Raw genomic sequence first — 25,194 nt, 5'->3', positions numbered from 1 at the left:
TATTAATTAAAGAGACAGAAGAATCAAAGGACTAGTTTCCAACCTCAAATTATCATTATTCACTTCCAAAAACTCATAAATCTTCCAACCAATTCGAATTACATCTGGGAACAAACAATTGCTATATACACCACTAACCTTACCAAACAAAATGAACAGAAAATGACTGAAACATCTAACCATTCCAAAAATTCCACTAATGCTCCAGATAATCTCATTCAAAAAAGAACCCATCAATTCCATGTATCAGAGATTATGCCTCCATGGCCTTAAATCAAAAAACAGTATAACTCAAATGATCAACATTAATAACCCAGAACCAACTGGCAGATCCTCAGTGATTTTACCACCTAGTAAGTGGACAGCAGGAGCCACTCTGGATACCGTTTAATATCTGTTTTACCTCCACAATTCTCAAAACAGCAATACACATGATTGTCTGGGCATCCTTGTGTCAAATCTCGAGTTAAAGGAACCAGGTCACAATTGCCTCGAGATTGGATGGTTTGTTATTGAGCAGCAGCAGATCAGATGTAAACAGGTTTGACATCATTAGGACCGAAACTTGCAGCACACACTGGACACTTGCGGTGACGACTGTCAGTAACTCTCTGTACACAGGGGTTGCAGAACAAGTGGTAGCACTTTGTAATGACAACCTGAAGGTAAAAAAAAGTATCCTTAGTACTGTGACAAGGATTATGGAAAAAAACTGCTCCAAAGAAAAGAGAATTAAAATAACAATATCCACTGGAAGTGCAACCTGGAGCATTTATTCAATCTTTTGAGACATAGCCATAACCCCAACCCTAGGCCCTATATCTTGTCACAAACACCACTATAAGCTATTATGTGATAGTCATATTCATTATCTAATCAACACGACCTCCTACTCCACACATCATCTCATTTGACAATATGAGAGTCAATCATGGGAGCACTAGATGCCTCAAGGCATACATGTGGCACAACTAACATGACGTCACTACATTGGTACAGCATTGCTCAACTATAGTTCAGTTATTGCAAAGATAATTGGTACATTCAACAAACCTAACAAACTTTTGTTAACAAACAAAACTTCATATAGTCCATCTCATATTTCATGTATAACTATTTTATAAATTTCACATATTCGCTCACTGAACTAACTCCATTTCAATCAATCATCGTTTCTTACACTAAACAATGTAGAGATAGATAGAGCAGCATACATACCTCTTTAGGCCTTTCAAGACAGATACTGCACTTGAGTATTTCTCTGTATTCTCTAAGTTCCTGTCGCAGCTCTTCTACAATAGAGGACCCCTCTGTCTGAGCTCGAAGACGTGAAACCATTCTCCTGGAAACTTCCAATTCCTCCTCTATTCTTTTCTTGGAAAATCTGATACACAAGAATCATTAACCCATTTCATCCACCTCCATTTAATTGAGGGGGAGTAAGACTAAATACATTACCTTTCTCTTTCTAACTCTATCTGCTGCTTCATAAGAGCCATACGACAATCATCAACCTTCGATTGAGATTCTTCCAATGACTCCCTCAGTTGTACAGATGATTTTCTCACACCAAGCAATTTCTTTTGGGTATTTTCCAAAGTAACTGAATTTTGAAATCTGTCTTCCGTAAATCTCTGAACCTGATCTACACAAAATTTTAACTGCAAGGGACCCCACAACATTAAGTTTAATATTCACCAACAGTCCAGGTACTATTTCTAAAAGAAATAAGGGCACACCTGGTCTTCAATTCTTGTGGCTTTTATTTCATAAAATTTCATAGATGCATTTGCTTGATGAATCTCCCTTTCCATGGTACGCTTTTCCATAAGTAGAGCATCCTGCATTTGTCTTGCCCTCACACTCTCTAAAACAAGCTGAAAAGGAATGGCAAAAGCCACAATCAATTCTAAGAAGAAATTATATAACTGCCTAGAAGCTTTGACTGTTTAATCAATGTAAACATAATACACACACTGCACTCAGAGGATACATATTATTGCTCAGTTGAGGACAGAAAACCTTTTTGTTTTATTTGTAAAAAAAAAAAATGACAAATCATGAAAAGTAGGTAGATATCTTCTAAAACCTTAATGTTATAGCACAAAATGCATACATGCATACATCCTTTGGTAGATAATACTCTTATCTGTTAGTATAAATCATCCAAAATGGAGGGGAAGCAACAATAAAAGAACATTAAAGCCACAACAGCATTTATTATTATCATACAAACTAATAAGCATTTTTAGGTAATTAGTAAGTATAACCATACAAAAGAAGACAGCATAAGAAAATAATAATTAATGTCCACAATCTGATACATCAGTAAAGATATCCCAATACAATAATAGTGTTCTACCACTTCCATGTCATACATTTTCCTAGCCCACATCCTCTGGAGGGAGAGAATTGGGATATCTCCAAAAAAGTTATGCATTGTTACCAGTGAAACAGCTCAATTTTGCCAATAAAATCCCTCCATCTTAATGTATAATATACCTCCACAGGTACAGCATTAACTTAATCAGGTACAAAATATTGTTGTTACAGTTTAGAGCCAAACTTAAGAGAAAAATAAAAAAGGTTGAGCCAAATTAATTACCTTAATGTTATAGTCATCTAATTCTGTAATCTGCTGCAACAGTTGTTGGTTTTGTGTTTGCATGTCATCATATACCTGTCCAATTGTCTGAGGAAAAACCAAACTAAGACTGTTAAAACAAACTCTTTAGTAGAACTAAAGAATGAAGCTACAAGAGAAAACGGGAAGGCAACCTCTATTTCCAACATGTAGGCCTCAATCTCTTCATTTTTGGATTTCAATGCATCAGAAAGCCTCACCATTTCCCTGAAACATTAAAAGCAAAGTATCAATATCTAAAATATAATCATATAATTCAAAAAAAAAAAAAAGAGTACACTTCCCCTGAACTAAATCCACGGTTAACCTTTTAAAAGCCTCCAACTTCTGTCTCATGTCAGCAATATCAGCTTCTGCAGCAGCTAGCCTTTGCTGGGACATGGCCTCAGCTTCATTGGCCATCTTCACTCGTAATTCCAAGTTTTGCTCATCAAGAGAAGATTTCAAACTTTGAACATGAGACCATGCTTTGTATTCCAAATCCCTAGCTTCCATGACATCCCTGCAGTTATAAATTAAATTCATCAGAGCAACAAAATTATTTTTAGCTGCATATCAACAATCTGCATAAATCATAGTGTCAACCACAAGACAAGATAATTGACTAAATTGACAAAAAAAAAAAAACCATAGTAACAAATACACAATTCACTCCTATAACTCAATTGAAGCGAGGAATAGAAGCACAAGCAAGAAATACATAGCAAAAGCAACAAAAGAAAAAGGAAAACTCTCGCAATAATTAACTTAGTGAACTGTCAGAAAGCAACTGAATTTGACTTAAGTTCTTGCACGTGAAATAAACACAAGCAAGATGTTAAAATCATAAGTGCAAGACATGGGACTTAGATCCCATATTGGAAAGTATGAGCTTTTATTGTAGGGTTTATATAACCTTGAGTTCTCGAATCTCAATAGCCAGTTTTTTAGGTGTGGTTCTATCAAAGTTCATATTATTTGGTATCAGAGCCACATCACGTCTTTCAACTGTAATCGTGTTGTGCAGATAGTGACACTGACATTGTAGTGTTCACTAAAGGCTAGCAGGGAGCTAGCACACAGCTAGCCTACATGGGTGTTAGGGCCACGGAGCGTGGTGGTATATTAGGATCTTAAGTGCAAAGTATAAGACTTGAATCTCACATTGGAAAATATGAACTTCTAATGTAGGGTTTATATGACCTTAAACTCTTCAATTTCAATAGCGAACTTTTAAGGTATGATTATCTTAAAATTCATATCACACGACCACTGAACATTTCAATATCAAATACAAGAATATAAAATTGACGTGCATTTTGTTTTCGAATGAAAAGGATGATTCTTTTAAGGTTCTCCAACCTTGAATCTGTGGATTCACGTCTATACATATCTAAAACCAATTTCAACTCCAGATTGCTATCAGTCAAATCTTGAACCTGTACCAAAAATAAAATATAGTAAATAAGTGAATGACAGAGACCAAAGAAAAATAACTTACAAGCTTAGATATTTCAGCTATTCTCTTCTTTTAAAAATAAAAATTAAAAAAAGCTAAACTAAGGCAGGAATATTTTGTCAGGTGATTCAATCTGTGTGAGAATTTATATAATAAATCTAGACTGCCTGCATGACTGGCCAAGAAAAAAATGGAATGAGTATTTTAAATCAAGATTAGTTTGGGAGAATAAATAAGTTTTAATTAGGTAATCCTACATCAAATTGAAGGCTAAGGGGAGGTAAAACTCCTAAAATGTGTTGTGCAAAGACATCAATGGCTGAAGAGACACTTATAATTACAGAGAGAAAAAAAGGGAAAAAAGACCTCCACAAATTACTTCAGAGAAAAATCAACACTTATAATATTCTTACTTGGCTTAAGTAGCAATAGATATCCAACCAACACTTATGTTACTGAACATAAAATAAAAAATATTATATGCATCCATCTCTGTCAAGACACTGCCTAAACCTTCTCTAGCTATCCATTAGACAAACATACCACAACCTTCTAAATTTTGGTTACAGTTGCTAACCACTGATCTTCCTCATTTTACAACACTCCATATGAATAATACCTTCAATGTCAAAGAATGGGCAGAGAAAATAATTTTACTTCAGAAGAACCATAACTAGTTAGACTTAAAAGCTTTATTACAATATTTTTTTTGTGTCAACAACTGTATTTCAGATATTTATGTCCTGAATATAACCAGAAGTTAAAAAAAAGAATAGAAACATGTATACCATAGCTTGCAACTTATGTAGTTCAGCAACTTGGTCGGCTGATCTCACATATAAAGTTTCACACTCTTTCACCTGTTCCAAAAAAACATATTATAACAGAGCTTTTAACTCTATCAATTGAATCTTAGAATATGAGCACATACAGATTCACCAACCTTCCGATTAAGCACATTAGAAAGGGACTGTACACCAGCACGTAGTGTGTGTATATCCACAGCAGTCTCTTTGCATTTACTTAAATGACTTTGCATAGAGCTCATTTCATCAGGAAATGAAGAAACCAGGACCTTAAATTCTGCAATAATTTCTTTCCTTCCTAAAAGGCAGAGTATTTCCATTAGATATTAAACATAAAAGTAAATATAAGAAAGCACAGATTACATGATCTAAGGAAAGCATCACCTGTTCTCTTACCAGGCTCTCTTGATGCTTCTTCCAGTTTTGTCTCGATCCCGAGTTTTCCCTCAATTTGTTTTTGTATCTCCATCCTAAGATCAGCAATTCTTGAATCTGAAACAGCCGAAGATCTTCGAAGAACATCAACCAAATCATTTTTTATATTTGATTCCATCTCCCTCCACACAAGATTATCCGTCTCAACCTACAATATCCATTGAAAAAGGTATGGTCAGCATCAGAACAAAGTCCTATGAGAAAAGGATAGACAAAGGCATAAATGAAAGTACCGACCAGTTACAACCTGTAGTTTCTCAAATAATGCCTGGTACTTTAAAACTTCAGATTTTGACTTCTCTAGTTGATCTCTAACCAGTAGGAAGGCTTGGGAAGAAGAAAGACATTTCACACTCTTCAATTTGTTCTGTCAATAAAATATTCTCGTTCAATGCATGTTACCAAAAAAGTAGACCTGCATCTCAAAATTTCTTCAGATTAAAACAATTAAATTATATTCAGAGCTAAAAAGCAAACCTGCAACTTAAATAACTGCTCAAGAATTTTTATTCTCTCATCATGAAGACCCTTTAGTTCTATCAGTCGATTTGAAGCTTGGTCCTGCAGTGGCCAAGTTAATCACTTTGATAGGTTTCCTCAGGCATAAGCAAAGAGAAATGTACTCATAAATTACCTTTAGCTCTTTCAGAGCAGATTCCATATCTTGCACATCTCTTTCTTCATCTCTGACCTTATCACCAGGAAGCTTATTACCTAGGTTTAAAACAGGGAAAAATGCCCCTTTGGTTGCATCTCTTTCGGCTTTAAGAGTTGCCAATTTACAATTACTTTTCTCTAATTCTGTAACCACACTCTCCAATTCGCCTTTAGAAGAAAACAATCATATCATTCACAAACCTTTCATATCATGAAAATAAATGGACATTCAAAACATAGTAAAATAAGGCTCAGTGGAAATGAAGACAGAGACAGAAATAAATACATAAAATGGCTTGAATTTGATCAGTTCAACATCTATTTCCCGAACTTAAGTCAAAATTGAAAATCATTAATAAATAAACATATGGAAAACAAAGTTCTTAGAACCATCAAAGAAAGAAATATAGTTAAACACAGGCATTAAATATTCAGGAAACATGTAATCTATACATTAAAACATTATAATCCAAGCATAAAAAATAATTAATATCAGCAACAAAAGATGGCTATTCATGTATATTTAATATGCAATAACATGCATAAACAGGAATGTTCAGTTTCCATAAGTGTTCTGTCTAGGTTCACATGTTAGAGATCAACTAGATGAAACACAAAAAAAAAAAAAAAATTACCTCTTAAACGTTTAAGCTCAGCTTTATTTTTTGCATCTGTGTCTTGACGGCTCTGCAGTTCCCTTGCCAATGATTTGTGCTTCAAGTGAAGATCACTTAATTCTAATCTCAGATTTTTAACTTCAGACGGTAACTCAATCAATGATTTCTGCCTGCATGAACCTAAGAAAAAGGAAAAATGTACATGGGAAGTGAGGGATAAATCTTGCAAGAAAAGCGTACAATGATACTACACAGTATAAATTTATACATACCATCCCCTGGAGTCTCTTTCAAAACAGCAGTATATAGTCCATCCTTCAGATGATAAAGACTGTTAACTGCAACAAACATATTACATAAGATGTTCCTAGTCTTATCAGAGGCAGTTTCTCTATTTTCTTCCATCTGATTAGGGCAGTTATCAGAAGAGGAGCTTTCAGTTGCACCAGTTTCCATAAGTCGACTAAGAAAAGCATCCTCAGCAGGATAACATGTCTCATCTGACAATAGAAAATAAGCAGTTCATCAGCAAATGAAATGGAAAGAGATAATATAATAAAACTAATAAAATGACATCTTTGGTTTATGATAATCACCGTCTGTAACTGATAAATATCTAAAATCTTGTCCACTTCTTGACTCTTTTGCTCGGATGGAACATGATCCCAGATCAGTAATCAGCTAATATAAAAGAAAATTTTCAATTTTCCATCAAGCAAAACACAATACTGTGAGAATAAAGGTAAAAAATACTGCATAGAATTGTCATGTTTTTCACTTGTTTTCCTCCTTTTCCACTTATAAACTTAATATAATTTTTAGACAAATATAAATGACATATACTATTGACAATAGAAAAAAGGAAATGACAAACAAAAGGCATTACCTCTTCCCAAGACCTATTCACCACCTCTAATGTGGAATCATACGGCTGTTGTCTCTCCTTCAGTTGAGTGAACTTATTATCAAGAGCAGAATACTCAACCTTCTGCTCCTCTAACTTCTGTACAAGCTTTTGGTTTTGGAATTGAAGCACTGCAGTATCAATCTGCATTATGTAAAGGAAAATAAGTTCAAACGAGAATGTTAACGTAGCAAAATGCTACTCTTACGTTGATCGAGAGAAAAGAACAGTAAATGGATTCTACCAACAAGCGGCAAGTGCAGTAGGAATTTGAGAATCAAACAGTGAGAAGATTCAACCAATTATACTACACAATAAAAGGCTTTCAAGAAAGCAAACAACCATTCAAGAAAAGGCTTTCAAATGTTCTGATAGCCCCGATCCGCAAACTAATAAATCCTTTCAAGAAAGGCTTAAAAACCAAAATTTAAAAACAAAAGAACACAAATTACACCGACTACAAAGCAAACCACACAAAATTAAAGGTTTAAAAAATGTAAAAAAAATCATACCTTTCTGTCCTCAGAAGAGGAAAAGAATGGATACTTCTTAGTGGCAGCGGCCGTTGGTGATATGGAGGTAAAGTGACGCCGTTTTCGATCTGGCTCACCCGTACTCCCCATAGAAAGTTAGAAACCGCACACACGCACACCAGACCCTAGAACAACCCTTACAATAGCCTCAGTTTCATTAGAACCCACTAAGAGTCCGTACAAAAAATGAAAAATAAATCAAAAGCACTACTAAAATAAAAACCCTAAGTATTATACACCAAAACCTGAAACAATTAATTAATCAAAACCCTAGTTCAAAAGTGGAACAAAGAAGTTTACTGTGGACTCAGAAACCCTAATTCAACAGGTTTTTAGGCACAATCTCTCTAAATTATCAATCTTTAAGCATGGCAAGCAGTAATCTGATCTTTCTCCCTCTCTCTCTTTCTGAGTCTCTGTAACACTCGTAGAAATAAAAAAACAGGGACTTCGTAAATGTATAGAAAATGTGATTAGGAAGACTTTGGAATTTTGTAAATGTTTGTAGGGTAGATTGGGTAATAAAATGTTACACTTCTTGGAAGAATCTAGGGTAAGGATCCTGTCAGATTTGAGAGGATGAAATTGAGTGACGGGTGAAAGTTCATTGGGGGGAGAAAATGAAAGGACTATAGAGTCCTATGTTTGACTTTTCTTTTCTTCCAAGACTTGGTATATCATTGGCTCTTCTTTTGTCATTTCAATTTTTGACCCACATGGAAGGTTAAATTGTAACGGAGGAGGTCTAACTCAATATCTATCAATGCAAATTTAAAAGATTCAAAATCGATGAATTAGTTATAGTTAATATTTGATTTCAACCAAAGAAATTAATTAGTAGAATCTAAAACTCAAATTCAACCTTAAATCGAGTAAATTTCTCATTTAGTGTCTTTCAAAACTTAACAAAATTCCCAATTTAAGCGTCTTTAAATTGAACTAAATAAAAACTTATCCATTTTTCGTGTTTAAAATTAATATGATAATTAATTAAAATAGTTTGAACTTAAATTTTCTGAACAATTCAAACTTGAATCTCCCAAAACAAAACACAAATGTTAAATGAAAATAAAAATATTCAGTCCTCTTTTCTTATTGCCGGTCTCACTGTGAATTTCTTTTTATGTTCACATTCTAACCCCCGGCATCTGCAATTCCAAAATAATACTAATAATAATAATAATTTTATTTATTTACACAAAGAAAGTGCCTAATTGAATCAAAATGAGGCCACGTTGATAAGGAAAGAAAATATGGAATAATAAAATAGAAAAAGACATAACGGTTCACCACAGCATGGTAACATGAGAAGTGAAATCGAATGTATTTTTGTTCATTCATCTTTCATGGCAAGTTCATGCCTCTTTTTCTGCCCAACTTCCACAAGTAAAGTCAAAAGTGCCTCACAAACTTGGGAAGCATCTGCCTCACACGGATCATCATTCAATGAAGAATAAACCATCCAAGCATGGTCTAGTTTACGTTTCGGCCGCACTACAATAGATCCAGGTACTTCCGCATCACGACAGGTGACAAGTCCGTCACTCTTCTCACCATATCTCACATGTAAAAGCTGGGCACATGCTGCCATTGCTGCACCGAGAGGCATCACCACTGGGACTTTTGCAGGTTCGCCTGTTGATAGGGAGGGAAGCTCTGCATGTGCAACATGAGATAATGTCGCAAGGACTGCAGGAGTAATGCCAGCTTCAGTATGGAATGAGACAACAGGAAGTTCTCTTGGCAGTCGGTGTTTCTTCAAAAATTCCTTCCTCCTCTCATAAGTCAAGTCTTCTAAAGATTGCAAGTCACCCTTCAAAATCATAGATAATGTGTAAAATACTAGAGAAACAACTGAAATAATAAATTACCTGAGGTCCATTAACATCACATTCCAAAGTATCAAATAAATTCATTCTGCTGTAGTAGATGATTCATTTCTAAAATGCACCACCAAACAGAAAGAAAAAAATCATTGTAACACTAAAAAGATAATAACATGCGATACTCGTTTTCAAGCAAAATATAAAAAAAGAAAGAAAAGTGTTCACAAAAAATCAAACACTAAAATGAACAGACACCTCAAATACCTTGATCACTTTACAGATCAGAATCTCCATGAGCTTCCGTAAATAAACATAATCACCAAGTTGTCCTTCTCGTAAAATATCTGAAGCTATAGGGCTCCCACCATATGGGCTCTGAGCTAATGCCAGCCCAGCAACCTTGTCTTTCAAGTCAGGCCAATACAATGACAATGCAGCTGCTGCATCTACACCGCCTTTGCTATGTCCAAGAAGCAAAACACGTTTCTTTGAACCCCAATAGATTTCCTCAATGTATTCTTTTATTTCTTTAGCATTTTTCTCAACTGATGCCTGATTACAGATAATTTTATTTTCAGTATAAAATATTAACATATGGCTATAAAATTCAATACCAAATTAACCAAAAGTACCTCGCTGTGAATCTTAGCAATGTGACAGGCCAGACCCAACTTTGACAAACTCATTTTTGTATTAACAAAATAAAGTGGACCATGATTGCTAAAAAGACCTGTAAAACATAAAAAAGAATCCCCAAAGAGAACATAGGTGAACAAAATTGTGTGCAATTCTATGCTTAAAAAATATGAAAATAAAATCAGGTACATGATCACCAAGGTCTCTCTTTAATCATGCAAACCCAACGAAGTCAGAATTCGCAGCAACAAAAGATCAACTTGTGCAGATCATGAATTTGGCTATTGCTACTTTCTTTAAAAGATATTTTTGCAACTTCTATTTTAGGAATATACTAATTCAAGAAGGTAAATTGCAATGGCTACCTGGAACTAACAAGCAGACCATTGAGCTTGGCAGTTTGTGCAGACCATGCCTGACATAAAGGAAACCCATTAAATCAACAATTTGCACATCCATGTCAAGAACAGAGAGGCATATGAAAGATGCAAAGAAGCCACCAGTACCTGATATTGTCAAGAATTTCCAAAAACTTTTCTGTTCCATCTTCAACTGGAGGCATCTCTGGATCACGCTGTAGCCATCCTATGTCATCTGCAGAACCACGAACAGTTCTCCGTGCCCGTTCAATAAGCCTGAAAGTAACCATCACATGACTCCCACTCCAGGAAAACAAAAAAAGGATGATTTTACTAATCTATGTCAAGGGGCCCTTACTGAGAGAGGTCATGCATTATGACTTTGCGGGTATGGACCAAAAAAAAAAAAATGATTTCACTCTTCTTTTAGATAGAGGTTTATTAGTAAGTAAAAAGAAATGTTGTTTATTCTAAATCAAATTATTATCAATTAAGAAATAGTGACAAAAGGAAAGGATAATTGGAACAGAAATAATGATAGGAGCTAGAATGGAAAGCAAAGAACTAAATCTTTAAATCATGCGACATGGTATCTCATACATTTTTTGCAACTTAACATGAAAGACATTCATTAATACCACAGAATCAATGCATACCCTTTAAAAAGGGAAATCCCATTCGGACCAGTATCATTTGATTGCACAATCGAATGAGTAGAATCTGTTACACCTTCAGGATTAGGCAGAGGGGAAGCTGCAGAAGTAGATGGCTCAGATGGTGATGAATGAATATTACTCAGATACTCCTGAGATTGCCCAGTTTGTCCAGAGGATAAAGTAACCAGTTCCTGGGCATGTGTAATTGAATCCTCAGGATCTCCTGAAGAACGCTCCACTGCAAAGACATTCAAAAAAATAGTCTTCATTGGAGAACATATACAACAGTATTAATTTTTCTGTAGGTATTGTAATCATGAATGAGGAAAAACAAATTTAAGTTCAGGAGAAATTTTCAAACTAAAATCTTTTTGAGGGGAAAGGCAAGATCTTCCTTATTAGAAGAGTATAAGGAAAAGTCCTACAGCTGCTTATACACAAGCATCAAATACATGGTTCAGTCATTACACAAACTATGAAATTATAATATTCTCTATGTTACCAGAATAATCAGAGAAACAGCCAGTTATCAATGATGTCGTTTGAGCAAGATAAGAAGCAGCTTCATTAAGAGCTGGTACAGAAGTGAGAAGTTGAGGAAGGAGTCCATCATTTCTAATACTATCTGTCTGTCCCTGACAAAAAGGAAGCACTTTCAAAAATTTTAAAATAATCATTTCAATGAAAAAAGAATCGTCACAACAACAAAGAGGTTGATTAAAGAGCAAAATGCCAGGGACAGGTTTGTAAGTGCATAAACAATATTCTTGTGCCATACATATAGAATAGACAAACCTAGTGAACATATCAATCATGGGTACTCAAAGTGATCCCTTAGGTTCCACTTAAACATATATTTCTCTAACATATGAAATTCACTTTTTCCTTTTCCTAATATGTGACTAGAAGCTGTCCATTAACAGATAAAATATTTTCAACACTCATACATCGTGTTCAAACCAGAGCTAGGAAATCCACGCTCCTCCCATAACCTTCAGTGTCCACCATTTCCCTTTCACATCTTTGCCTTCAATTTTCCCGAAATTTTACTTGCCAACTTCCTCTTCTCCCCAGAAACAGCTTCAGTCAGTCAGTAAGCCACACCAGTAATACAATCGATATGACAAGGTAAATGAGAAATGCAACATTCAAAGGACCAGCTTATTCCAAAATTAGCACCACACGTTCAACCAAAGTCTCATTCTCATAGAACGTATTAAAGAAACCCTAACCAGTCTACCAGTTAACACATACCACCAATTGCCTGCTGGATTCTCTACTCATAGGACTTCCAGCTTCAGGTTCCCTCATTGAAAATCAGTTTTTCTGACAAACAAAAGTAACAGTAAGCAAGTAAATTCGTAAAAAACGTCATGAGTCAAACGCAAATTTGGATACGCCAATATTTTATCGACCAAAATAATTTTTCTTTCCTTTCATATTTTCATTTGATAAGAAATGCGTATTTAACATTTTTCAGTTAATAATCATAATATTCACAATTCAATGGATGCAGTAGTGGATTCGATAAAATTCGCAAGAAGAATAACTGAAGATACAATAAAAACCCTAAATTAGAAGCTTTCCGTGGAATTCTTACCTCAAATGCTTGATGAAAATAAAAAGTATCGACAATTAAACGTAAGCTGATCACGGAATTCCTTTCCCCAGAGAGACACGAGCAGATTCCAACAATAAATCAATAATTATTCTTTACTTTCAATCAGAAGGAAAAACGGACAGAGAATCGAACCTACGTCGTTTTTGTCTGACATGTGTCACTTATTTTGGGTTATTTAAAATTAAATAGTGGGAGTATTTTTTTTTTTTCCCCTTTTCTTTTCGGAGCAATATTATGTGTATCCATTTTTAATATACAAATATATACATATTCATATGTATCATCATATGATTAGTTATTGTTTTATTTTTAATTCAAAATCATCTAATCATATAATGATACATATAAATGTGTATACATTTGTATACCCAAAATAGATACACATAATTTTATGGTTCTTTTTCGCTTGTAAGTTACAGTAAGAATGAGTATATTTTTTAACTGTGATAAATTAAATTAAAAATTAATTAACTTAATTAATTACCCTCCAAGGTTCAGTTAAATCGGTTTCATTGAAAACTGGCAATCAGTCCGATTTAGATCAATTTTTATGTTTATATTAGTTATTAGATTATATTGATTAATTAATTACTGTTTAAATTAGGTTAATTTATTAAATCAAATTAGTCCAATTTTAGTTATTGGATTAAGTCGATCTAATTTAAGAAGGTTCAAATTAAGTTAATCCCCTGATTAAGCTGACGTCTACGTGATTTTTGTAAAATTTTTATAATTGTTAGGATTCAAAATCCCTCAAACCATAATACTGTTTAGTTTTATATTATTTCAATCTTTATTCAATAAAATTATGTATATTTATTTTTTGTACATAATTTATGTACACAAATGAGATGTTATTATGTGATTAGATGTTTTTTAATCATATAATGACACATATTTTAAAATTACATAATTATATGATAACACATCATTAGGTACATAAATTATGTACCAAAAATAAGTACACATAGCATTACTCATCTTTATTTAATAAAACATAACTGTTTCCATGTTGGCTTATATCAACAGTATTAATATCTTAATTTAACTGTTTATTAAATCGATTGGATCGGGAGAGACCCAAACCAGCCGCTTGACTGGGTCAAGACCCGACCAAGTCTGGAAATATTGCCTACACCTGATCAGTGCAGGGAGGCTTTAGCCTTTATAGAATGCAGAAAAGTTGGAACAACTACTTAAATAGATATTGTTGAATATCATATCTTCAGAATTACTGATATTAAACACATGCAGAAGCAGTAGTTGAAGGGTTGATACTTGAAAATGTTAAACTATTGACTGCATCATGAGACTGATTACAGGCTACGAAGAAGAATGCCTTCGAATGTAATGCCAGGCCCGAATGCTAAGCCAAGTCCCCATTCTTCCACTTGTTTATGCTTCAACTTCAACTCCTCCCTCATATAATCCATCACATAAAAGATGGTGTTGCTACTCACATTTCCATAATCCATTAAAGCCTTCCTGCTACACTCCAACTTTTCAGTGTTTAATTTCAATGTACTTTCCAGGCGGTTCAGAATTGCTGGTCCACCAGGATGGACTGCCCAAAACAGATCATTGAAATCCTTTAAACCAGCTTTTCCCATCAGCTTCTTGCAGAACTCTTCTATATTATCTTCAATCTTCTGGGGTAGGTCCCTGCCGAGCTTAAAGTTTATCCCCTCTTCAGAAAGACGCCCATTGATAACATTTTGTGTTCCAGGCAAGAATTGTTGAACTGCGTGGTTTAACTCCATGAAAGGAGACTCTATATCCATTATCGGGTTGGCTCCGATGATGACAGCTGCAGCTCCATCACCAAAGAGAGCAGCCCCAACAAGATCATAAGGGCGAGCCTTGTTTGGTGGACGAAAACCAAGTATGGTAGTTTCAGAAGTAGTTAACAAAACACGGCTTCCCGGATTGTTTTCTACTATATCTTTGGCAACACGGAGGCCAGTGACACCACCATAACAGCCAAGAAAATACAGCATTACGCGGCCAACATCACTTCTAAGGCCAAGCTTGCTAGCAAGATAAAGATCACCGCCAGGAAGGCGAATTTCACTTGATGAAACGTAGACGATATGCGTGATGTCTTCTACGGGCCTTCCCCATTCCTTTATGCAAGCAAGGCTTGCTTCCAAGGCCATCTCTACAACCGCTGGGTTCGCTATATCAAGTCTTTGGCTGATGGTAGGTGAGCCTTCAGTCACAAGTTCAGGATATTTGTCTAGGATCTCCTTAGACATGACAGTGTATCTTGTCTTCACGGTTGTGGTTTTACCTAGCAAAAGAGAGAAAAAAATACACACACAAAGTCAAATTTCAATTAAGGTTCGATTTACTCCAAACCAAACCAAACCAAATCTCAGTTTGACTTGAGCTCAAATTGAAGCTATAACATCTACATCAAGCAAAAGCTCAAATTTGTTTAAGCTAATATAAAATATTATTAGCGGATTAATGTGTGACAAATAACGTTATTAGAAGAGTGAACAATCTCACCAAATAAATAAACGAATCAATTTTAATTGAATTATCAAACTAGACCTCTAACTCAAAATCAACTCATTTGAATCAATTATAGATTCGATATAAACTAGATCGGATCCATCCATAGTTTCAATATGAGTAGAAGTAATAAAATCAGTTGAGTTATTGAGTAGAAGTTTACTTACACAAGCGTTCTAGTTTCTCCTTGATGGAGACATCATCACATCTAGTGTCCCGGATGTAACCCTCAACCAAGCATTCCTGAGGAACAAGCTGACTAGGGAAGGCCTTTCCTATTGCAAGAACAGTAGCTTTCCCAGGTGTAGGAATCCGCCTGCCTGGCGCAGAGCAGTGCCTAGTAGTGCCCTGATTGTGATTTTTTGACATCTTAAACAGTAACACGAGAAATTGGATAATGATGAGAAGTTAGTGGAGGAGAAGTTCAACAGGACAGGGGAATATAAATGGGAGCTTATTTGTGTTCAGGAGAGAGGTTGGTGTTAAGGAAGAGTAGCATGAAAAGGGAAAAATGATAGTTTATCAAGGTTGGTAATATTTGGGTTCTTGGGTTTAAAGTGTGAAGGCTTTTCGGAGAGTAACAATCTTTTCGTTTCTCCACTCAGGAAAGCTCCCTTCAAAGATTATGAACAAGCATAAAAAATTCAGGAAAACCAACGGCTCTAAGTGCATGCCTTCTCACATTTTTATTTACCAATATGAAGGAAAAATTATTTTTCAAAAAATTAGCCTCTTAAAGTTAAAAACAAATATGTGCAGGTATCATATAGAAGCACTAACCAGTAAGACTCTTCCCATTTCCCGTACAAATATTCAAGAAATTGGGGCAGCAGCTCTTCAAATAACTGGCAAAGACTTCCCATTTTACAGAATCCTCCGTCAATACAAAATCTAAATTTACAGAATACACTGGTGCTAGAGAAATGCCATAAGATAAATGCAGATCACGTCTTTACTTCAGTTTAATATAGACATATGCCTTAATAGTTTAGTGCAAACAAGTCATATAAATATCTATTCAAATTGTCGTTGCACAAATGCATATAAACTGAAATTAAATTTTATAATACAATCGAGAAATGCAAATCAGGCATAAGCAACTTTGTTCCCATACACAAAATTAGAAAAAAAGAAAAGACAAGTTTTAGATTGAAAAAATTAAGAAACATATTTTCATAGAAGGCAATCCAAATACTCGGAATCGGATCTCGAGTAACACCATTACCAGAAAGAACTGGCCAAAAACATTTGGACAGTACACAGCAGAAGAAGAGAGTCGTTCCTTCCGTAGTAAGGAATTAATACAAATAAAAAACATAAAATAACTGACTGAAGTATATATAAGAAAAGTTAGCAGACACTTGGGTCATAGCTCCTAAACGCTAAGAAAAGAGGAATCAGTACAACTACAACATGTTGTCCTTTCTAGACCACCACTAGACAATGTAAACAATGTTCCACCCCAAACTTCAAGATGACCGTCGGTAATAGTATCTGAGAAGAGTAAAAACAAAAGGAAATCAATGTGCGTTTATATATGTAACCACAAACATATAAATGTATATATATAGAGGGTGGGGGAGAGACATACACAAAAATCTTTATGGCATAAATAGAAGCATATTTTCGTAGAAGCCGCTCCACACTGTACCACATTGACCGATCAAATCCACCTTGATAACCGATTCGTGGCATGTGTATTGAAGCTTTTGGAAATTGAAAAAATATCATATAGTTACATAAGACAATATAAAAAGGCAATGGTTGATCATTAAAACATGGAGAAACTAGACCTTCTAACATATTCAAGTCAGACTAAAACTGCTGCATGATGACTAACCAGAATTTTGAGCTGCTGAGAATGCCGCCTTTGATAAACAACATTCGAGGTCAGGAATAGATATATCACTCCGAGGGACTTTACGTCTTGGATTATATGTTTGTACAACAGCCAAAGCCACCCACTGAGGAGCATTGTTTATACTCCCTTCATCACAATCCTCTAGGCATAGCAACAAAATGGTTGATATTTAGTGATAACATGTTTAGGAGAGCAAGACACATACTATTTCCAAATACAAGGAATAAAAAAGTGGCACATAAAGTGCATCATGTTAGAATACAAATTTTCAATTTCAGCTCATCAAAAATGATTAGAGCAAATGTCTCTATATATGAGTTGTATTCAAGAAAACAGCAGGAAGTCGACTTTTAAGGATTTCTCCAACAAAATCCCAAGAATTAACAGACCAACAAAAATATCTTCATCCAATCAAGTTGCATTACTCTAATTTTTCCTACATCAAATACAAGCTTTTGTACACAACATTTTCAGGTCCAAATCTGATATTAGGAATTTAACTTTTTAGTAGCCAGAGTATGCCGAAGGGATAAAAACAAGAGATATCCCAAAAGAAACTCATAAATTTGTGTCATTTGACTTTAGATTTTTTTAGATGAAATTTACTAGCCAGGATAATTAATTTCAGCAAGAGTTCCAAACTGAATACACTCTTGTTACAGGACCCAACAAAAATGATCTATGAGAATTTCTAGATGCAAACAAAATATAGCAGATAAATTTATATGTAAACCAAACCAAACCAATTAGGAAAACCATCCTCAAAACAAACTTAAGCAGTCATGGCACTGGTGATAGTAATGAGTGATAAAGATAAGATAATGAACTGAGAAGATAAAAGAGATAGAACAAATCACAAGTCTGTCTTTGTGTGCACTAGAAAGGAATTTATCTGCATACAATATATGACAAATGGTAAGGAAGAATGTAACAAATAGCAGACCATTGATTCTTATAAGATGGAGATCACCAAGATGAAGGTCCCCAAATTCAGAAGCCCTCTGATATGCATCAGCAATGTTTGTAGAAAGTTTTACTAATGCATCAAACATCCCTCCATTCCCCCAGTTTCCAGAGTTATCAACACAACTGTAAAATCAATGCACAAAGAATTCATGACATTAAGCTTAATGACACCAAATTTTACTTGGAATTTCCAACAGAAAAATAACTCTATTCATGCAGTTGTGCCTACTGATAAAATTTCAATTTCAAATCAGTTTTGCAGCTTACCTGAGAGGATTTTCCTCCTACAGTTTCTGATATACAAATTAAACATGATATTTAAAATTACAATTAGACCATTCAAGCTGGAGAAAGAGCACTAAGAACAAGAATAACCTGAATATAACAGCAGGCTCAGATGGACAAATTTTTGAAGGATCCGTACAATCTCCGTAAACAAATTGAACAGAGCCTGATTGTGACATTGTATCACCATCTGCTGGGCATATAGGATCTTCAACAGACAATGAATGGTATCCATAGGCCTCCCATTTAGCCAACTTCTTTTCTTCAACCTTCTTTCTAGCGGCCTCAAATTTCAAATTCTTATCCTCAGGTATTTTCCTTCTACCTCCCAACTCCAGAACAGAATTAATGCTTATTTGTGATGCCTGTTTGAACTGTTCAACCCATGAGAGATATGAAGCCTCATCAAGACCAGGATCAAAAAGCACAGAAGCAGAAGTTCCCTGCCCAAGATCACTTCCATCCAAAAGATCCACTGGACTGACTTCGAGCTTCTGGCCAGCCTCAACTGGTATTTTTTCATGGCGCATTGCAATTACCATCTCTGCCATGGTATTTAATTCAGACAACTTCAAGCCATCTGATTCTTCATTGTTGATTTCTTTAGGATCAAACATATGTAACCCAAATATAACAGATTTCAAATCACCCATTTCAACTCTGGTTTTTCCTTTCTCTTCCTCGTGCATAACATCTTCTCCTACAACATTATGGCTAAGTTGCAACTTCCTCTCAGCTCTTCGCATGATAACCTAAACAACATGTTTCTACTCAGTATCAACAATAATAAATTATAGAAATGAGATAAGAACATCACCTCCTCCACACTGTGTCTAGTTACAAGGTTAATAGACAACACATGATTCATTTGACCAATCCGATGTGCCCGCTGCAGAGCTTGTTTGTCCACCTGAGGATTCCAATCTTGCTCATAGAAGATAACCTGCACAAAATTTGAAATTATGAAAATGTCCACGGTAAAACTTCTACTGGTCAGAAGAGAATTTGATTCATAGAATTTGATAAAGCTCACAGTATCAGCAGCTACGAGGTTCAAACCAACTCCACCAGCTCTTGTGGAGATCATAAAAACAAAAGCATCATTACCATTAGCTTCAGAACTCCTCATAGATGATGAAGCACTGAAATTTCTTATCGCAGCAAAACGCTCCTCAGCCCGAACCGATCCATCAAGACGCTCATAGGAATATTTTCGTAACTCCAAAAAATCCTACATTTCAAGTGAATAGCAGTGTATAGTTTTCAATATCAATCAGCTTCAGCACTCAAGCTGAAGACATAAATTTTAAACATAATTAAGATTCAGAAAGCAAGCCTGTAAAATGTCAAGCGTATGGGTCATCTGAGCAAAGAGAAGAACACGATGCTTAGAAGCATACAACTTTTGAAGTAGTTGGTCCAAAATTACAAGTTTACCGCTAGCCTGATCAAGAAGTCATAAAAACAGCATGTTGGTTGGAAGGAAATGGCTCAGAGATGCAGCAGATACCCCAGATTAATTACATTTGTCAACAAAACCTAGATGAAAAGGCTACCTGAACCAGGTGTTCTCCTTCTTCAAAAGGTTCGGGCTCAATACCAGGAAAGAGATAAGGATGACTACATGCCTTTCGCAGTTGTATTACCTGAATAGGTAAGCAGATTTAATCATTCAAACATCATTTATACCCAATAAGTAGAGAAACAAGGTGATGAGTAATGACAGTGAAAAGAGACACGCAAATTCAGTCAGCTATTCAAACTTAAGATACATAAATGAATATGCTTGATTTCCTTATTAAATGGAATATCTTTACGTTGTGCAATCAATTGCCTACATAAATCTCCAAAGTCCATATGGAACTAAATATTTTAGACGAAGAATCTAGGTTGAAAGTCATCAAGCACATAAATCTCCACGTAAACCTATTTCAGATAGAAAAAAATAAAATAAAATCATCATGAATCAAACTAACTTCTCGTTAGAAACATAACAGTGTGCTCTTTAGGTCTTCCAAGAGAAGAAAGCATTTACTCTGCAATATATGTGGGTAAATGAAGAAAAAGTCTTCAAGGGGAAAATTTTGAGAAGCAGAGACATACTATATTCTGCAAAGACTGATGGTTAGAAACACCACCAGAAGACAGTGCTAGAAGTTTTGGTAGCTCCTTCCTCAATATTGAAGTATACACTTTCTTTTGCAACGAGACCATAGGAGCCATCCTGTCATGACCAAGTCCAGATTTCTTTTATGACTTGATTTGGCTGTATAGAAGTAGTTACAACAGGAACTAAGAGCAACCACTGAAGTACACATTTAAAAAAAAGAGTAAGCCTACGTTGTTATCTCAGTAAGAGGCGGCAGCCTTAAACTTCCAGACTTGATCAGTTCAGATTTTGTCCGCCGGAGCATGAAGGCATGCAATATACATTTCAAACTCCTAAACCCTCCCTTGGCTGATTTAAAAATTATTCAATTATATAATAAGTACATGAAAATGGAGAATTAGTAATTATACAAATAAATACACAGTAAAGAAAAAAAATTGCACAAGCACCAATCTTGTCCTTACATAAATAAGGTGACAATCACATATCAGGTGGCCAAGTTTTATGTGAATATTAATATGCTACATAACTCTTCCCAAGAAGAAACAGAATAAAAAGGAAAAAGTACATGGTAAGTACAGTGAAAAATTGCAGAAAGAAGAGTAATTAAAAAGCAGATGCATCAATCTACCAATTTGAGCTTCGAGATGAAGGTGCAGAAAACATAATGAACAATGTAATAGAACCCTGACTTCAATAACCAAAACCTAAAACTATTTTAATGTCAATAAGTTCATTTTTGAGATGCCTTGTTTCCAACTGTAATTCTGTTTTTCAGCAATGTTGTACAGATTATTCATGAAATAAGAAAATAACCTGATAAGCAATGTCCTGCTTCATTAAAAGTAGAAAGGAACTCTTCCAGTGTCCCAAATACTGAAGGCATACAAAAATGCATCAAGGCCCAAAGCTCGGAAAGATTATTTTGTATAGGTGTGCCAGTCATCAACAATCTTCTCGGTATGACAAAACGCTCTCTGAGGACTTTGTATAGAATCTGTCATGGTTAAATCATTTAAGTCTTACAATGAGAAAATCATAGGAAAATAGAGAAAATCTTTGCATTAAAATATTACATTTCACCCACTCATGTCTAATCTTAGTTTAGAAACTAGCATAATTTAGTCGGAATTCACGGTAGTAATCACCCTGTAAGGTTGAGAAAAGAGAAGAGAAGAATAGAGACAACAGATCAAGAATTTATGAATATGTGACTGTTCAACCACCATTACAATCATTTTATAACTTTAATATTTGATGATTGACTGTAGCATCTCTTATAGTTTTTAAAAGTAAAATTAATTTTATCATCATACAATCACCACTGTGGAAGTATATTTTACTAAATGTATAGATCTCAAACTTACACTGGAAGGGTTTTTTAGTCTCTGGGCTTCATCAATTATGGCATAGTGCCAAGGTATTTGACATAGAAAATCCTGATCCACCAAGGCTATGTCATATGTTGTCAACAGTATATCACAAGGCAATGATGATACCTGCAAAATAACACAACTTATAATAAGCTATTAAAACAGATCTGTTATTCACTTAAGATATAATTCCATCCATAAGAGGTTTTATCTGTAAGACCGCATATTAAGAACAAATACTCACATCAGACAATGAGGACTTCTCTATAACTTGCTCATACATTGTTTTGCGTAAACTGCGCCGGTGTTCTTTCTCACCCACATATTTAAGAACTTTAAGTTTTGGAGCGAATTTGGCCATCTCAGACACCCAACCATCTGTCACACTTAGTGGACACAAAACCACTGCAGAAAAAAAAGGGGAAATCACTAACTCAAACCATTTCCATAGATGAAAAGTATCATGACTCATAATTGAATAAAAGGCTTTTTGACGCACAGAATGGCCCAGGTGACATCTGATTCATCTTCAAATAGCTCAATAAAGCTATGGCTTGTAGAGTTTTTCCAAGTCCCATCTACCAAGGATGCAAAAAACTGTCAGCAATTAGAAAAGCCTCGGTTATTCCCAACGGTTATAAAAAAAGACAGAGGCTGAAAGAACCAAATAAGAATATAAGACAGTCCTGGTTCCAGACAACAATAAGAATGTGCATAGATTTCAAGTGTCATATTGAAGGTAGAATTTCTACCATATTATCTTCGAGAATCTTCCATAATAGACAATTCAAATTTTATCAAGAATTCAAGACAGCAAAAAACAATTTCACTCTTAAATTTTCCATAGATGCCGGCGTGCCGCTGCTTCAAATACTAATAAAGATATCAACAAAAAGAAACTAGCGTGTAAATAATTACCTCAGACGGTTTCAAGAATTTTGAAATAGTAGAATTTAAAAACTGGGTGTTATGTTACTTATGAAGAGACTCCGATCAATAAACAAAATAGAAATTCATACCTCATCTCCTGCAAATACAGTAAAAAGAATTGAGTAATACTCAGATTTTAACATCATTTAATAATCATTTCTCCTTAAAACATAGTTAAAAGGAAACCCTAACCAAGAATAACATTGACGCCCAGAAGATATCTCCGTATGAGCCAGCGAATTCCCTCCGTTTGGTGAAGTTTCAACGTGGCGGTGACACCAAAGTCGGTAGAATTCCCACACAAGAGTCCTCCACGTGCATCGTCTTCAAGTATAATTTTTGCTGCTGTTATAAGCCTCTGCTTGTATTTCATCTCTTTTATTATCTTGTCACCTTATTGAACTTCTAGAGTTCCTTTGACTGTTAAAGAGAATATAACCAGAAATATGAAACTCAAAATTAAATCTTGTTTGTGTCTCGGAAATTTAGTTCCAGCAAATTATAGCAGTTGAGTCAGACGCTATGTGATGTTGCCACGTATACAAACTACTAAGTCGGTGCCTCGGTGGTAAGTTTAAAATCCATTATAACTAAATAAAAACTTAACGGAAATCTGATTTCCAGATTAAAAGTTTTCCATATATGAGAGTAAACTATTATTATCACCAAGGATGCAAAAAATCAAGAGTTTTCAACAATGTTTTTAGATTGAGATAAAGCATTCAACAAAGGTCTAATCTACAAATAGACCAGTGCAGCCGATTGGTCAGACCAGTGAAGGCATAACAACGTAATTAGAATTTTTAAAAGAGTGTTTAAAAAAAAAAAAAAAAAAAACAGAGTTTCTACCATAGGACATGAGCACAATAACAGAACAAGTCTGACATAAACATTGAACTGCGGTTTAATACTATTTATCTTATTCAACATATGTCAATCCACTTATCAAAAAAACGTGATAATCCAGTTTAATGGTTAAATAATTTTATTCATAATTTAGAAATTCTCGATTAGACCTACTGATTTGGTTTAGGTTTTAATATAAGGATTTTTCCTCTTAAAATCTCTAAACTGCAGATTACCACTCATCAACTAAACACCATTTGAGATCCTATAAAATAATCCAGTAAAGCCTTTCCAACGAAAAATCTTCTAGTACTATTTTAGACAAGTAGCAGGAATTTACTCAGAAATCCACAGTACCAGACAACCATTCAATTTGAGAAAATAACAAAGGCAGAGTGAAAAGAGATCGAAATTAATGCCAACAGTCGTCTGTCTATCCAGGGTGCACAATGCGATTAAACCAATTGGTGTTTTTTTTTTTTGGTAACCGAGGTGTCCGGGCCAGCTTACGCGCACCTCGACTAATCCTCGGGGCTCATTGAATACCCGACTAACCCAATGAACCGGGTAAATTTCACCACTTTCGTGAGATCGGTGGCCCCAAGGCTCGAACTCAGGAAGTCAGTGAAGGGAGCACACATTCCTGACCACCCTGCCAACCCTCGGGGTTACCAATTGGTGTTCGAATAGGAAACACTGCCACATAATTAAGGGTATATTCTAATCGGAATTTTACAAACCCTAATTTGATTTTGGAAAGAAAAAGAGTTTAGATTAAATCGTGGTTTTTGTTTTGTTTTCAAGATACAGAAGTAAAACCTTCGATAATTGAAAAAGAAAATTACCGGTGCATCAACCTGATTGACACACCAAACTATACGAAGACTTCCACACTTCTTCGAGATTGTTTTGAGCAGGGGAAGGGAGAAGGATGGAGGGAAATTGGCCTGTAAGTGTTTTAAAAGGGACGAGGTGGAGGGAAAATAGCCCCAACATCTAGATTTGAAAAAGTGTACCGCTAGGACTCTGTTTTGGGTAATTGATGACTGCCGTGAGTAGAGGTGTCAGTGGGTTGGATAGATCCATCGGGCTTATATGTTGCACTGGGCCTAAGGTCTGTATACTCACAGATTTTGTGGTCAAAGTTTAGATTTTTTTTTAATTGAAAATTAGA

At 35.1% G+C, this 25,194-nt stretch overlaps 4 protein-coding genes across 13 annotated transcripts; all 4 read right to left on the bottom strand.

The window, feature by feature from the left end:
• Positions 1 to 32: 32 nt before the first annotated feature.
• On the bottom strand, positions 33 to 8,597 carry LOC123216995 (E3 ubiquitin-protein ligase BRE1-like 1). Of its 3 annotated transcripts, none has more exons than XM_044637719.1 (19): positions 8,014 to 8,597; positions 7,484 to 7,645; positions 7,194 to 7,278; positions 6,870 to 7,097; positions 6,616 to 6,777; positions 5,958 to 6,148; positions 5,801 to 5,884; positions 5,571 to 5,690; positions 5,273 to 5,471; positions 5,026 to 5,186; positions 4,871 to 4,942; positions 3,986 to 4,062; positions 2,952 to 3,146; positions 2,779 to 2,851; positions 2,606 to 2,692; positions 1,740 to 1,877; positions 1,459 to 1,661; positions 1,219 to 1,384; positions 33 to 659 (listed from the first exon to the last, which is right to left on the bottom strand). In XM_044637719.1, exons 1-19 carry the CDS (start codon positions 8,122 to 8,124, stop codon positions 528 to 530), a joined length of 2,646 nt encoding a protein of 881 aa, XP_044493654.1. In that variant the 5' UTR covers positions 8,125 to 8,597; the 3' UTR covers positions 33 to 527. The 3 variants fall into 3 exon arrangements, with proteins under 3 accessions (XP_044493654.1, XP_044493656.1, XP_044493657.1); XM_044637721.1 differs by having other exon boundaries at positions 5,285 to 5,471; positions 8,014 to 8,595; XM_044637722.1 differs by lacking the exons at positions 7,194 to 7,278; positions 8,014 to 8,597 and having other exon boundaries at positions 7,484 to 7,620.
• A 586-nt stretch (positions 8,598 to 9,183) lies between these two features.
• LOC123217679 lies at positions 9,184 to 13,275 on the bottom strand. 2 transcript variants are annotated; one of them, XM_044638778.1, is made up of 9 exons: positions 13,112 to 13,275; positions 12,766 to 12,837; positions 12,014 to 12,140; positions 11,512 to 11,749; positions 11,003 to 11,131; positions 10,862 to 10,911; positions 10,493 to 10,590; positions 10,125 to 10,412; positions 9,184 to 9,847 (listed from the first exon to the last, which is right to left on the bottom strand). In XM_044638778.1, the coding sequence occupies exons 2-9, from the start codon at positions 12,820 to 12,822 to the stop codon at positions 9,368 to 9,370; spliced, it is 1,467 nt and encodes a 488-aa protein (XP_044494713.1). In that variant the 5' UTR covers positions 12,823 to 12,837; positions 13,112 to 13,275; the 3' UTR covers positions 9,184 to 9,367. The 2 variants fall into 2 exon arrangements, with proteins under 2 accessions (XP_044494713.1, XP_044494712.1); XM_044638777.1 differs by having other exon boundaries at positions 12,014 to 12,146; positions 13,112 to 13,274.
• Positions 13,276 to 14,328: 1,053 nt separating this feature from the next.
• On the bottom strand, positions 14,329 to 16,700 carry LOC123217318 (type III polyketide synthase A-like). Its single transcript, XM_044638269.1, has 3 exons — positions 16,430 to 16,700; positions 15,817 to 16,263; positions 14,329 to 15,422 (listed from the first exon to the last, which is right to left on the bottom strand). Exons 2-3 carry the CDS (start codon positions 16,016 to 16,018, stop codon positions 14,449 to 14,451), a joined length of 1,176 nt encoding a protein of 391 aa, XP_044494204.1. The 5' UTR covers positions 16,019 to 16,263; positions 16,430 to 16,700; the 3' UTR covers positions 14,329 to 14,448.
• A 98-nt stretch (positions 16,701 to 16,798) lies between these two features.
• On the bottom strand, positions 16,799 to 23,647 carry LOC123217316 (probable helicase CHR10). 7 transcript variants are annotated; one of them, XM_044638261.1, is made up of 17 exons: positions 23,367 to 23,646; positions 23,264 to 23,271; positions 22,744 to 22,822; positions 22,489 to 22,649; positions 22,239 to 22,370; positions 21,688 to 21,868; positions 21,102 to 21,219; positions 20,865 to 20,985; positions 20,318 to 20,407; positions 20,098 to 20,205; positions 19,795 to 19,992; positions 19,579 to 19,704; positions 18,852 to 19,513; positions 18,454 to 18,599; positions 17,490 to 17,651; positions 17,241 to 17,355; positions 16,799 to 17,143 (listed from the first exon to the last, which is right to left on the bottom strand). In XM_044638261.1, exons 1-17 carry the CDS (start codon positions 23,545 to 23,547, stop codon positions 17,119 to 17,121), a joined length of 2,613 nt encoding a protein of 870 aa, XP_044494196.1. In that variant the 5' UTR covers positions 23,548 to 23,646; the 3' UTR covers positions 16,799 to 17,118. The 7 variants fall into 7 exon arrangements, with proteins under 7 accessions (XP_044494196.1, XP_044494199.1, XP_044494197.1 ...); XM_044638264.1 differs by having other exon boundaries at positions 22,744 to 22,841; positions 23,367 to 23,499; XM_044638262.1 differs by lacking the exon at positions 17,241 to 17,355 and having other exon boundaries at positions 23,367 to 23,647.
• Positions 23,648 to 25,194: the final 1,547 nt, after the last annotated feature.

The sequence above is a fragment of the Mangifera indica genome, chromosome 5 (assembly GCF_011075055.1).
Source record: "Mangifera indica cultivar Alphonso chromosome 5, CATAS_Mindica_2.1, whole genome shotgun sequence".
NCBI lineage: Eukaryota > Viridiplantae > Streptophyta > Magnoliopsida > Sapindales > Anacardiaceae > Mangifera > Mangifera indica.
The sequence above is the reverse complement of the archived record's forward strand: the minus strand, read 5'-3'. Positions and strand labels throughout refer to the sequence as shown.